The sequence below is a fragment of the Rhinatrema bivittatum genome, chromosome 4 (assembly GCF_901001135.1).
Source record: "Rhinatrema bivittatum chromosome 4, aRhiBiv1.1, whole genome shotgun sequence".
NCBI classification, from domain to species: Eukaryota; Metazoa; Chordata; class Amphibia; order Gymnophiona; family Rhinatrematidae; genus Rhinatrema; species Rhinatrema bivittatum.
The window spans coordinates 441,370,539-441,384,150 of NC_042618.1; the positions used below are offsets into that span (position 1 = coordinate 441,370,539).

Here is a 13,612-nt window from a genome sequence, read left to right on the forward strand (position 1 = left end):
TTTGGTGCAACGCCAACCTGTATTCCCGTTGTGATGGCCGCTTCAGAGGTAGTTGATGGGCGTAACTCACCTCTGCAGGCCGAAGAGATCTCTCTCACCCGGGAGTGCCAGCTACACCAATTCCTCCCTGTCATAGATTGTCAACTGCGCCAGGATCTTTGTCCTCCATAACAGGGGCTCAAGGAGCTTCGACTCTGTTCCACACGATTATGGAGGAGGGGGGGATTTCTCAGCCTTACCCTCTGAGTGCGACATTAGCAACTACCGAGAAGGAGCCCCCTGTTTGTGAGGCAGATGGAGCGGTTGCTCCCTTTTTTGGCCCTGACCTTGGCCTCTCCAAGCTGTAATGACGAGAAGGTACTTTAGAGCTGTGGTGAGCCGAAGAGCACTCAGGTTGGTAAACTTGGACTTTCAAAACCTTCTGAAGTTACATTGGATCAGCGATTCTCAACCGGTGTGTCGCCAAGCACCAGCAGGTGTGTTGCGTGCTCCCGGTCTCTCCCGCTGCTCTTCCTTCCCTGCTGCCGTTGCCGCCGGGCTATCAGCACGTTCAAGCCCAGTGGGAATGGCAGCGATGCTAAAAGAAGCTGTGGCACCTGCGGCTGGCCTTTTCTTCTTCCTGCGCCTGCCCCCCCCCCCCCCCCCGTGACCCAGAACAGGAAGTGATACACAGTGCGGTGCGCGGGAAGGAGAAAGAGCCGTGCCACGTGGAAAAGTAGCACCGGCGGCAGCAGCATCGGCCCCCGAGCAATCGAAGCAGCCGGTAATCGGGAAAGGAGATAGCAGCATGAGCCTGCCGCGGCCGATGGGATTCTTCTTTCTTGGCCTGCGGAGGCTGGAGGAGGAGGCTGCTGCAGCTACCATTTGTGCTCGGGGGGGGGGGGGGGGGTAGGGGGCAGAGGAAGTGAGTGAGAGAAAGAGAGAAGCAGCCAGCCAACCTGTGTGTAAGTGAGAGAATGTATTTGATTGAGAGCATGAGTGTGATTGAGAGAAACTAGTCAGAGACCTGATGTGTGTGTGTGTGTGTATATGTATATGTGAGAGACAATGAAAGTGACTGCTCAGGGAGATGACTGATGTGTATGTGAGAGTGTGAGACATTGGTCACGGAGGTGACTGATGTGTGTATGTGTGTGTGAGAGAGAGAGAAAAAGCATGGAAGTGAGAAATCTGGGTATGTGAGAAAGCATGGGAGTAAGAAGCCTGGTGTTGTGGGGGTGTGTGTGAAAGAAAGCATGGGAGTGAGAAGCCTGTGTGTGTGCATGCATGAGAGAGAGACTGGTTGGTAAGGTGACAGTGTGTATGAGAGAAAGAGACTGGTGTGTGTGAATGTGAGAGAAAGAGTGTGATTCAGGGAATGAGAAGCCTGTGCGCGTGGAAATAAGAGAGATTGGTGTGTGTGTAACAGAAAGAAAGTGATTATGGGAATGAGAAGCCTGTGCATGTGAAGAGTGAGCATGGGAGTGAGAAAACTGGGTGTGTGTGAGACACAGCATGGGAGTGAGAAACCTGTGTATCTGAAAGAGAACATGGGAGTGGGAAGCCTGTATATGTGTGTGTATGCATGAGAGAGATCAGGTGACTGGTGTGTGTTTGTGTGAGTGTGAGTGTGAGAGAGAAAGAAAGAAAGTGATTATGGGAATAAGAAGCCTGTGCATGTGGAGAGAACAAGCATGGGAGTGAGAGACTGGTGTGAGAGAGAGTGTGTGTGTGTGTGTGTGAGACAGAGAAAGTGATTATGAGAGTGAGAAGCCCGTATATGTAAGTAGAACATGGGAGTGGGAAGCCTGTGTGTGTATATGGCATGAGAGAAACTGTTCAGGAAGGTGACTGGTGTGTGTGTGTGTGTGTGAGAGACATGGGCACTAAGGAAGAGGACCATGAGTATAGAGCTTAGCTTCTACTGCTGCTTTGTGTGTGTTCTACGGCCTGCATGGAAGAGGAGTAGGAGAGCTGCTGGAGGGGGTAAATAGAGGTGGCTTTTTAAGTTTATTTTTCTTGATTGACTGCCATTTTAATTATTTAAAATTATGTGATGTCTGCTTTTTTGAAATATTTTATTGGTGTTTGGAGAATTTTTAATAGTTTTTATGAGTTTTTAATTGTTGGATGTTCTGTTCATAGCTGTTTTGAAACATTTATTCTGCTTATTAGTATAGTTTTACAATTATTTCTGTGTTGGGATCTATAGCTGCTTGGCTAGTTCTGTTATCCTAATAGGAGGTGTATTGGTGTTTAGGGCCTGATTTAATATTTGCAGTGTTGCCTTTTCATAGATAGGGTTGCTCCTGTTTGAGTGTATTTCATAATACAGGTGTAACTGTGTGCGGATTCGTTTATGTGCATTACTACAGATCCTGGGAGTATGTTAAGTCGGTTCTGTGTCTGTTACCGAGATGAGATATTTTACTAGCATGTAAGCGTTTGTATCAGTCTTATTTGTTGTGTTTTCTCAAGAGGACATGCATTGGTGGTAAACTGCTGTCTTTTCATAAGTAGGGCTATTGAGCCTGGAAGTAGAAAGAGTTTGAGTTGCTGTTACTGAGATGACACCAGAACCAGAATATCTTTTTTGTAGAGTGAGTTGTATGGGGAATGTCATAATTCTGCTTTACATCCATTATTGTGGGTCAGGGAGGTTCCCGTGGATGCAAACTGTACTTTTACATCTAGCCCCGTGACGATCATGGGTCAATGTGTCATGCATGTGAGAACCATCTGTCAGGTGTGTCCCGACAGAAAAAAGGTTGAGAACCACTGCATTGGATGTCTCATAGAACACATTGGTGACTCTGGAATCCTCCATAACATCTTTAACAGCAGTTGTAATGGATGTTAATAATCGTTTAATACATAATTCTAACTTAGTCTCCTCTCAAGATAATAAGCTTTCATCCTTAGACACTAGTGTTTCTTCTCTTGAGAAGATTCAACATCAGTTAGTTCAATCAGATTTTGTATCCTCAAAGAAAATTGAGACTATGGAAAATGCATTATCCTCCCTGAATTTAAGGATTCTTAACTTCCCTATAATCAAGAAGATTTCTCCGGCGGAACTGTTTCATAATTATGTTTCTTCAATTCTTAAAATTCCTGAATCAGCTATGCCTATAATAACTAAGGCTTTTTTCCTGCCTCAAGCTGTGCCTCAAGAAGTTAATGGAAATAATTTGCCACCTGATAATTTACAAGATTTGACTACCGTATTTCCACGACAATAACCCGCCCACGTATATAACCCGCCCACACACATAACCCGCAGGTTTTCAAGATTTATGAAAAAAAGTTTTAATATACCCCGCCTCCTCATATAACCCGCAATTCAAAAAAAAAATAAATTTTTAAATACCTGTCGGAGGGCCGCGTGGGTCCAGGCGGGCGGCGGGAGCCGGGTGGTCGCGTGTTAAATCTAGGCCGCGGGCGGGTGGGCGCTTGTTCCAGGCGGCGGCGGCGGGGGCGGGTGGACGCGCGTTAGTTCGAGACGGCCGGCGGGTGGTCGCGTGTTAAATCTAGGCCGGGTCGCACAGGCGCGCATTCATTCACTGCCGGTGGGGGCAGCCCCCACCGGCAGTGAATGAATGCGCGCCGAAAGCAGCTTGTTCCAGGCGGCGGTGGCGGGTGGACGCGCGTTAGTTCGAGGCGGGTGGTCGCGTGTTAAATCTAGGCCGGGTCGCTCAAGGCAATCTAGGCCGGGTCGCTCAAGGCAGTCACATGCCGTGACGTCACGGCATGTGACTGCCTTGAGCATCGAATCGTAGGGGTCGCATTCATTCATCCAGGCGGAGGAGCCGGCTGCTTTCGCCGCTACTTGCCTTGAGCGCCGAAAGCAGCCGGCAGCGGCAGCTGAAAGCAGCCGGCTCCTCCGCCTGGATGAATGAATTCATTCACTGCCGGTGGGGGCTGCCCCAGCCCCCACCGGCAGTGAATGAATGCGACCCCTGCGATTCGATGCTCAAGGCAGTCACATGCCGTGACGTCACGGCATGTGACTGCCTTGAGCGACCCGGCCTAGATTGCCTTGAGCGACCCGGCCTAGATTTAACACGCGACCACCCGCCTCGAACTAACGCGCGTCCACCCGCCACCGCCGCCTGGAACAAGCTGCTTTCGGCGCGCATTCATTCACTGCCGGTGGGGGCTGCCCCCACCGGCAGTGAATGAATGCGCGCCTGTGCGACCCGGCCTAGATTTAACACGCGACCACCCGCCGGCCGTCTCGAACTAACGCGCGTCCACCCGCCCCCGCCGCCGCCGCCTGGAACAAGCGCCCACCCGCCTGCGGCCTAGATTTAACACGCGACCAATCAGGAAGCGGCCGGGCGCAGGGATAGGACGGACTCCTCTCAGCTGCAGCCTATTCAGAGTCGGGAAACTTTATTGGTTGTAAAATTTTTTCTGGATAACCCGCCCACGTTTATACCCCGCGGGGGGCATGCGGGGTAGGTAAAAACGCACATTACCCGCGGGTTATATGCGTGGAAATACGGTAATTTCCTGGAAAATTCCCAAACAATTGAGAGATCTCTTCATGGCACTCTGCTTGTAACATTTGCCTTTCCTACTTTATCGTAATAATGTACTACGGTTTTTCTTCTGTAATAGATCCTTTTGTTTTATGGCCGAAAGGTTTGGACTTTTCCTGACCTTTCAAAGAATACTCAGCTCCGGCGTAAAACTTCTCTCACTGCGAGCTGAAGTACTCGCTAAGGGAAGTCAATTCCTGTTGCGTTATCCCTGCAAATGTTCCATCAGATATTCCAATTCAGATTATGTTTTTTTGAGCCATCCCAACTGCGAGTGTTTCTAGATTCACCCTCGCTTTAGTCATATCTGTCCTGGCATAAAGCATATTTGGCGTTATCTCAGCCTGCTTTTTTCATTATTTCTTGGTAAAATTCGCCCTTTAAGAATATAAGAACATAAGAAATTGCCATGCTGGGTCAGACCAAGGGTCCATCAAGCCCAGCATCCTGTTTCCAACAGTGGCCAATCCAGGCCATAAGAACCTGGCAAGTACCCAAACACTAAGAAGATCCCATACTACTGATGCAATTAATAGCAGTGGCTATTCCCTAAGTAAACTTGATTAATAGCAGTTAATGGACTTCTCCTCCAAGAACTTATCCAAACCTTTGTTTGTTTTTTGTTTTTTTTTTCCTATTGTCTCCCTCCCTTTTTCTTATACTAAATAATGAGGCTATCATTTTTCCTTTTCCTTTTTTGCTATATGTGTAAGGATTATTATACTCTGTATAAATGTGTAAGAATGTGTAAGGATTATTATACTCTGTATAAATTTTCAATGCCTCACATTTCTGTACAAGGCATTCTTGTATCTTTAATTTTTGAAATTGCATAAAAATAAAATTGAAAAAAAAAAGGTTTGGACAATTTCCTGGAGGAAAATTCCATAAACCATTATTAAGGTGGAGTTGCAGAAATCTATTTCTTGTCCCTGGGATAAGTAGCATGGAATCTTTCTACCTCATGGGATCCTGCCAGGTACTTGTGACCTGGATTGGCCACTGTTGGAAACAGGATACTGGGCTGGATGGACCTTTGATCTGATCCTGTATGACAAGCATATGTTCAGTGCCACCTTAATCTGTGGTCAGAAGGACAAATCACTGTCAACTAACATGCCTAAACTTCTCACTTGGGCAACAATTGGAATATCAATATCTTCAACCTTTAGCGAATATGGAATATACCCACTATAGGAAAGCTGAAGAACAATCAGTTCAGATTTTGAGAGATATAAAGACAATTTGTTATGACTGAGCCACTGTTTTATTGCTGACAAACAGATAGACAGCCGTAGCAGTTTCAGTCCTTGAAGAATAAACAGGGATAAAAAACGGAATATCATCAGCCTGTAACCGTATCCCACAGAGAGCCCGGCGAGCAGCTTGCACAATGGAGGCACGTAGACTGCTGACAGGGTTGAACCCTGTGGAACACTGGTACATACCATCTATGACAGCTACCACCAACTCAAACTTGCTGTGTGTTACGTTAGGCAGCTTGCAGGATGTCCCCACAAGCTGCCACACTCACCCCAATGCCACCGGCCATATGGGCCCCTCTCCTGCATAGAGCGCTGCCACAGCCACCAGCTCCAGAGCCTGGCATCAGCAGATTTAAAGGGCCTGCAGTGGGAATAGGCCGTGGCGCCCTCTGATGATCTCACTACCTCGAGCCCTTTACAAGGGCCTCTCTGATGCCTCCACTTTGCCTCAGCAATGGGTCTTCTACATGGCTTGTACAGTGTGTGTTGCTGCTGTTTTTGTTCTTCCTGTTTCTGGTCCTTGCCTTGTCTCCCCTCGGATTGACTTCTGGATCTGACCTCTGCCTGAACACTGACCATTCTTATTTGCTGCCTGCCTCTGACCCTAGCCTGGCCTTGGATCAACGCCTACGTCGCTGCCACAGAGACTCTTGCCTAATTCCTGCCAGAACCCAAGAGCTCAGCCCAAGGGGAAAGAGTTGGTATAGATGAAGCTCCTACTCAGTTTCTCTCCTATGTTGCTCCATCAGCTGTTAGTGAGGGCCCATAGGGCCCACCCCGTAGGCTGAGCCAGTCTCACTACAGTAGTAAGAGTCCCCGTCTTTCAATGTGAATGGCCAGAAAAGTGCGATCGAAACCAACTCAACCCTGAGCCAGAAATGCCATTCTCCATATGTCTATAAAGGAGGATCTGATGGATCAATGTGTCAAAAGCCTATAAAGGAGCCTTCATTGGCAGCTCCAACATACCTAGCCTGGTCATTGCAATGACAATCCTGGGTCAGGGGGCATGCACTAGGGCTCCTTCCGAAACCCTGAAATAATGCACTCTGTGCCAGCCATCAGGTATTACCCTTAAGCAATGGCTAGGACTCCCTTTCTCCCCTGCGGGGGAGGCTGTGAACGCTGCCTCCACAGCATCTCCAGCCCCAGCCCGCCTGGAAAGCGGAAGACCCAACTTGGTGAGGTGTGATCGAAGCAGGGACTTTCCACATAGCAGTGTGCGGTACTTACCGCCTGATCCATTGGGCCGATCCAGAATTATTGCAGTTTTTTATTAAATCGTACTATAGTACTGAGTTTAAAAACATACAGGAATCTTTAGTTTCCAGAGAAGGTCTGTGTCTCCATGGTTGTCTGGTGGTACAGAATCCAAATGTTCTTCTCCTTCCTTAAAATATCCCAGTCTGGCTCCGAGTACTGCTGCATTTGTTGTGTGCACCACGGAGGTGCACACGTCTCCTCTGTCTTCGGTTCCAAGGAGAGATAGAGAGAGACGCAGCTGAAAGAATTCTCTCTGGTGCTTGCTCGGCCTCTTCCTCGATACCCAGCTCCTTCTTTACGAAATGGAGTTGCTCGAGCAATGTCGGATTGTGCTTTGACGGACTGTCCTGTGCCTGTGTTAACAGCTGTGCCACGTCTGACAGGAAGACTCTTCGTATGCCTCCTGAGGTAGTCAGGTTTTCGTTAGCTTCCAGTCCTTAGGTCACTTTTCTCTTCCTCATTGCCGTCATGTCCTGCCATTTTCAAAAGGCCCGGCAATGTGCGTAAAGCCCTGGGACGCATGGAAGTCCCGGGGCTTGCAAAAAGGGGAGGGGGAGGGGTGGTCTGGGAGGCGGGGCAGGGGTCAGAGGTACCCGGCACAGCAGCCATTTTCTGCTGTGCCGGGGATCGCGCACCGGCAGTTGGCTGAGGTAAGTTTTAAAACAAAAGAAAAATGAAGAAAAAGTTAGGGGGGAAAGGGCAGGGGAGGGAGGGGAGGGGAAGGGAAGGTGGAGTAGGGGGGTAGGGAAGTTCCCTCCGAGGCCGCTCCAATTTCAGAGCAGCCTGGGAGAGAATGGGGGAAGGCAGCGCGGCTCGGCGCGGGTTCGGCGCGTTTATGGTGCACAATTGTGCCCCCCTTGCGCGTGCCGACCCCCGATTTTATAACATGCGCTCGCATGTTATAAAATCGGGCGTACATGTGCGCACACCGGGTAGCACGCGCACATGTGTGCCCGCACACAGGATTGAAAATCTACCCCTGTGTCTGCAGATTTATCTCATGCATGTGCCCTGAGGATATCTTGAAACCCCGACTGGCTGTGGGGGTCACCGGGATGGGATTTGGGAAGGTCCCGGCTTTGATACTCTTAGATTTTGGTAAACTTGAGATGACCTGTGGTAGAAAACTAAAGATTTAGTGCTAGAATTACAGCTTCCTGCACATGGGAGATGGGGACTGCAGTCTTTCTGTGCATTTTTTATGATCTGCTTTTACTGATTTTTAATCATTCTTCCATCGCAAGAGCCGTGGACCAGATTATGCTGAGAAATCTAAACTCCCACTGACAGAGGCTTTTCATGCATTTATTTTTGTCTTAGGTTATTGCACATGAGATTGCGCACAGCTGGACAGGAAACCTCGTAACCAACAAAACCTGGGAGCATTTTTGGTATGTCTCACTTAATCTTATGCAATTTAAATCCTCTTTGCGGTTTCTCCTTTCCTGTGCCTGGCAATTATCAGGGTGGATCTGATCTTGAACAGTCTGAAAGGGCGTTTACCATTTCCTCAGGTTTATAAGAATTGTGTTTCTTGCAAGACATCGGAATAGTTTATGTAATGGGACTGGAATTGTTTTTTTTGTTACTCTCACTTGCCAAGATTTTCACGCTGGGCTGTTTGTTGCCTTTCATGATCCAGTCCCATGGAATCAGACACATTCAATATACAGGCGATGCCATGCATTGTTTGAGTCGGTGGTAGTGGCTCAGTTTGGCTATGGGAGCATCACATGCCCTACCACCGTTTTGGCTGCCGGCCATGGAGGATCAATCATCCGCTTATTCAGGCTTGATATAATGGGCCAGGTTTTTCTCTTATCTGTTCACATGCCCAAATCAAAAGATATTTTGGGTTAAAAAGGAAAGAACTCATCTGCTTTTCCGGTTTTATAAGGCGCTCTCTTGTTTTTTCTCCACTTGGGGGGATTCCCTGAAACACCCCTTCCCTGCCCACTACAGAGGAAACTGCATTGTAAAATGTTTGCCGGCGTGCTCGGGGCTCCTGCCAACATCTGCTCATCTCACACAGTGATCAGCGCCTCGGCACTGGAGGAAGTGGGAAATAGGACGCCCGGGCAGAGGCAGAGCTGTGATTGAAAAAAAAATCACCTGCTGGTTCTCTGTCTGCTGCAGGGTGGCTACTACGGAATGCCTCTTGGCTACAAAAAATGTTTTAACTTTTTTATTTTAAATTTGGGAAGCCCCCCCGCCCGGCCAAGAACAGCTGAAATGTAGAGATCATTAGAAAGCTGCAGTTAAAAAGAAGAAGCTGTGATTATGATGTGCGGGTTTTGTGGTTTTTTTGTTTTTTTTATTTGAACCTGAATTTTCTCAAGTTTTAAATTAATCTCCTGTCGCTCCTTTTCATGATCCCTTCATTGCACAGAAGGCCAGCTGTACTAAAGGTATTTTCTCATCTTGTGTGTATGAGGAAAAAATGCTTAGTACCTCTGACTCATTATTGCAAGTGAAACATGAGTTAATTAGCAACAAAGCTAATGGCGTCACTGTTGGGGAAAGCTGCAGTTTCTCAATCCGGATGAGATCCTCCCCTGTGTGCTCTACTGGGTGAATTTTCAAAACTTTACACGTGTGAAAATGCACTCATTTGTACATAAGTAGCCTCTAGTTGCCCATTCTGTATTTTATAAAAGTTGAAAGTACACCTGCTAGTTGTGTGGCGTAAGTGATTATTGTGTAGGACTGACTGGCTGGGAGGTCTGGGTGACCTGGAGAAAGACTGGGTGAACTGGTGGACTAGTTGATAAACTGGTTAATTTCATTTCCACACGAATGTTTTAAAATTGGCCAACCATAGCGCACATATATCGAGACGTGCACGAGTAAGCCCTATTTTTCTTTGGCACATAAAATATACGTATGTACATTTTAAAAATAGGTAGGAAAAGTACGTGTCCAATGCATTGATATGCGTGGTGTCAATGCACCGCACGTCTTCGCACATTAAGCATAGACAGGCACAAATGATGGGGGTAAAAATGCATGTATTTAAAAATACAGGTGGGTTATAAAATACCATGATTAAACTGTGCACACCATATACACGCATATATGCCGCCACACGCAGTTGTTTGAAAGTTATTGAAGATAACTGTAAATAAGGGTGTACATTCAGTCCCTATGTGTTGGCAATCCGCAATGGATGTGGCCATATTAGTTGTGTTCGTGGGGAAGCGAAACGTATCGCGATTCCCCACGAATCTTCACCAAATTATTCGGCCGCCTAAAGAAACCAATTTAAACAACCCCCCCCCCCCCCCCCCAAGACTTACCAAAACTCCCTGGTGAGCCATCCCCTGCACTCACACCCTTGGTGCTGGTTTCAAAATGGCGCTGATAGCCTTTGACCTACTATGTCACAGGGGCCACCGGTGCCATTGGTCAGCCCCTGTCACATGGCCATCGGCGCCATCTTGTGCTCCTACCATGTGACAGGGGCTCACCAATGGGGCTGACCAATGGCACCAGTAGCCCCTGTGACATAGTATGGGCAAAGGCTATCGGTGCCATTTTGATTACTGGCAGCCGTCAGTCCGCGTGCAGGAGGTTGCTCCCGGACCCCCGCTGGACCACCAGGGACTTTTGGCAAGTCTTGGGGGACCCTCCTGACCCCCACAAGACTTGCCAAATGTCCAGCAGGGGTCCGGGAGCGACCTCCTGCACTCCGGCCGTCGGATGCCAGTACTCAAAATGGCGCCGATCGCCTGTGCCCTCACTATGTCACAGACTGGCATCCGACGGCCAGAGTGCAGGAAGTCGCTCCTGGACCCCCGCTGGATTTTTGGCAAGTCTTGTGGGGGTCAGGAGGGTCCCCCAAGACTTGCCAAAAGTCCCTGGTGGCCCAGCAGGGGTCCGGGAGCGACCTCCTGCACTCGGACCGTTGACTGCCAGTAATCAAAATGGCGTCGATAGCCTTTGCCCATACTATGTCACAGGGGCTACCGGTGCCATTGGTCAGCCCCTGTCACATGGTAGGAGCACAAGATGGCGCCAATGGCCATGTGACAGGGGCTGACCAATGGCACTGGTAGCCCCTGTGACATAGTAGGTCAAGGCTATCGGCGCCATTTTGAAACCAGCACCGAGGGTGTGAGTGCAGGAGATGCCTCCCGGACCCCCCGCTGGACCACCAGGGAGTTTTGGTAAGTCTTGGGGGGGTCAGGAGGGTGGGAGGTTGTAGTTAATTTAATTTTAGTGGAGGAACGAATCAAAATGGACATATTAACGAATTGGGGCGCCATACGGCCGAATGCAACATATGGTGTCCCTCTGCACATCCCTAACTGTAAATGGCAAATACAGACTGTATACTCAGTCTGTATTTACCATTTCAAGTTTGCTTCCACCCCTGCTCTTCTGGCTTTGTATTGCATTTCTGTCCAATTCTGTCTTGGCGTATTATGGTCCAATTTGTGCTGTACCAAAATAACCATCCAGAGCAGCGGTTCTCAACCGGTGTGTCGCGACACACTAGTGTGTCGCCAAGCACCGGCAGGTGTGTCGCGGCTCCCGGTGCCCCACTGCCCCGCTTGTGCTTCCCTTCTCCCCAGGGGCAGGACTGAAGAGTGGAAAGATGCTGCGCGCCGCCGGCGGGGCCGAAGAATGGAGACACTGCGCGCCACCGGCGGGGCCGAAGAAGGAAGCGATCCTGCGCGCCACCGGCGGGGCCGAAGAATGGAGACGCTGCGCGCCACCGGCGGGGCCGAAGAATGGAGACGCTGCGCGCCACCGGCGGGGCCGAAGAATGGAGACACTGCGCGCCACCGGCGGGGCCAAAGAAGGAAGCGATGCTGCGCGCCACCGGCGGGGCCGAAGAATGGAGACACTGCGCGCCACCGGCGGGGCCGAAGAAGGAAGCGATCCTGCGCGCCACCGGCGGGGCCGAAGAATGGAGACGCTGCGCGCCACCGGCGGGGGCCGAAGAATGGAGACGCTGCGCGCCACCGGCGGGGCCGAAGAATGGAGACGCTGCGCGCCACCGGCGGGGCCGAAGAAGAAAGCGATGCTGCGCGCCACCGGCGGGGCCGAAGAATGGAGACGCTGCGCGCCACCGGCAGGGCCGAAGAATGGAGACGCTGCGCGCCGCCACCAGCAAATGAAGAGTGATCTGTGCGCCACCGCCAGAGGCCAGGCCGGCGGGACGAAGAGCAGAAAGACCCTGCACACCGCCGGAGGCGGTTGGAGAGACGTTGCACGCCGCTGGAGGTCAGGCCAGCAGCGACTGATAAGCGGAGGCCAGGCATATTGGGCCAAACAATGAGAAGAGGCTCCATGTGAGCTTGTGGGTGTGTGTGTGTGGTAGATTGGGTGCATGAGTGGCAGCTTTGTGTGTGTGTGTGTGTGGTAGAATGGGTGCAGGAGTGGCAGCTTTGTGTGTGTGTGGTAGAATGTGTGCAGGAGTGGCAGCTTTGTGTGTGTGTGTGGGTAGAATGGGTGCAGGAGTGGCAGCTTTGTGTGTGTGTGGTAGAATGGGTGCAGGAGTGGCAGCTTTGTGTGTGTGTGTGTGGTAGAATGGGTGCAGGAGTAGCAGCTGTGTGTGTGGTAGATTGGGTGCAGGAGTAGCAGCTTTGTGTGTGTGTGTGTGTGTGGTAGAATGGGTGCAGGAGTGGCAGCTTTGTGTGTGTGGGTAGAATGGGTGCAGGAGTGGCAGCTTTGTGTGTGTGTGGTAGAATGGGTGCATGAGTGTGTGTGTGGTAGAATGGGTGCAGGAGTGGCAGCTTTGTGTGTGTGTGGTAGAATGGGTGCCTGGGAGCATGAATGGCAGCTTTGTGTGTGTGTGTGGTAGATTGGGTGCATGAGTGGCAGCTTTGTGTGTGTGTGTGTGGTAGAATGGGTGCATGAGTGGCAGCTTTGTGTGTGTGTGTGTGTGGTAGAATGGGTGCAGGAGTGGCAGCTTTGTGTGTGTGTGGTAGAATGGGTGCAGGAGTGGCAGCTTTGTGTGTGTGGTAGAATGGGTGCAGGAGTGGCAGCTTTGTGTGTGTGTGGTAGAATGGGTGCATGAGTGTGTGTGTGGTAGAATGGGTGCCTGGGTGCATGAATGGCAGCTGTGTGTGTGTGTGTGGTAGAATGGGTGCATGAGTGGCAGCTTTGTGTGTGTGTGGTAGAATGGTACCTGAGTGCATGAATGAGAGCTTGTGTGTGTGCGTGGTACAATCGGTGCATGAGTGGCAGCTTTGTGTGTATATGTGGTAAACTGGTACCTGGGTGCATGAGTGAGAGCTTGTGTGTGTGGTACAATGGGTGCATGAGTGGCAGCTTTGTGTGTGTTTGGTACAATGGGTGCATGAGTGGCAGCTTTGTATGTTTGTGTGGTACAGTGGGTGCATGAGTGGCAGTTTTGTGTGTGTGTGGTAGAATGGGAGCCTGGGTGTGTGAGTGGCAGCTTTGTGTGTGTGTGGTGGAATGGGAGCAAGAGCATTTGTGTGTGATTGAGAGCTTCTATGTAAGTGACAGAGCATGTGTGTGATTGAGAGAGAGACTGTCAGAGGTGATGTGTTTCTGTGAGAGCAAGACAGAGATTGGTCAGTGAAGTGATTG

At 50.0% G+C, this 13,612-nt stretch overlaps 1 protein-coding gene across 1 annotated transcript in view; it reads left to right on the forward strand.

Annotated features, from left to right (window-relative positions):
* LTA4H (leukotriene A4 hydrolase) overlaps positions 1–13,612 on the forward strand; it is an 88,431-nt gene that overhangs the window by 39,257 nt on the left and 35,562 nt on the right. The window contains exon 10 of the mRNA XM_029601565.1: positions 8,372–8,442. Within this exon, the coding sequence (XP_029457425.1) occupies positions 8,372–8,442 (71 nt within the window). The remainder of the gene's footprint in view (positions 1–8,371; positions 8,443–13,612) is intronic.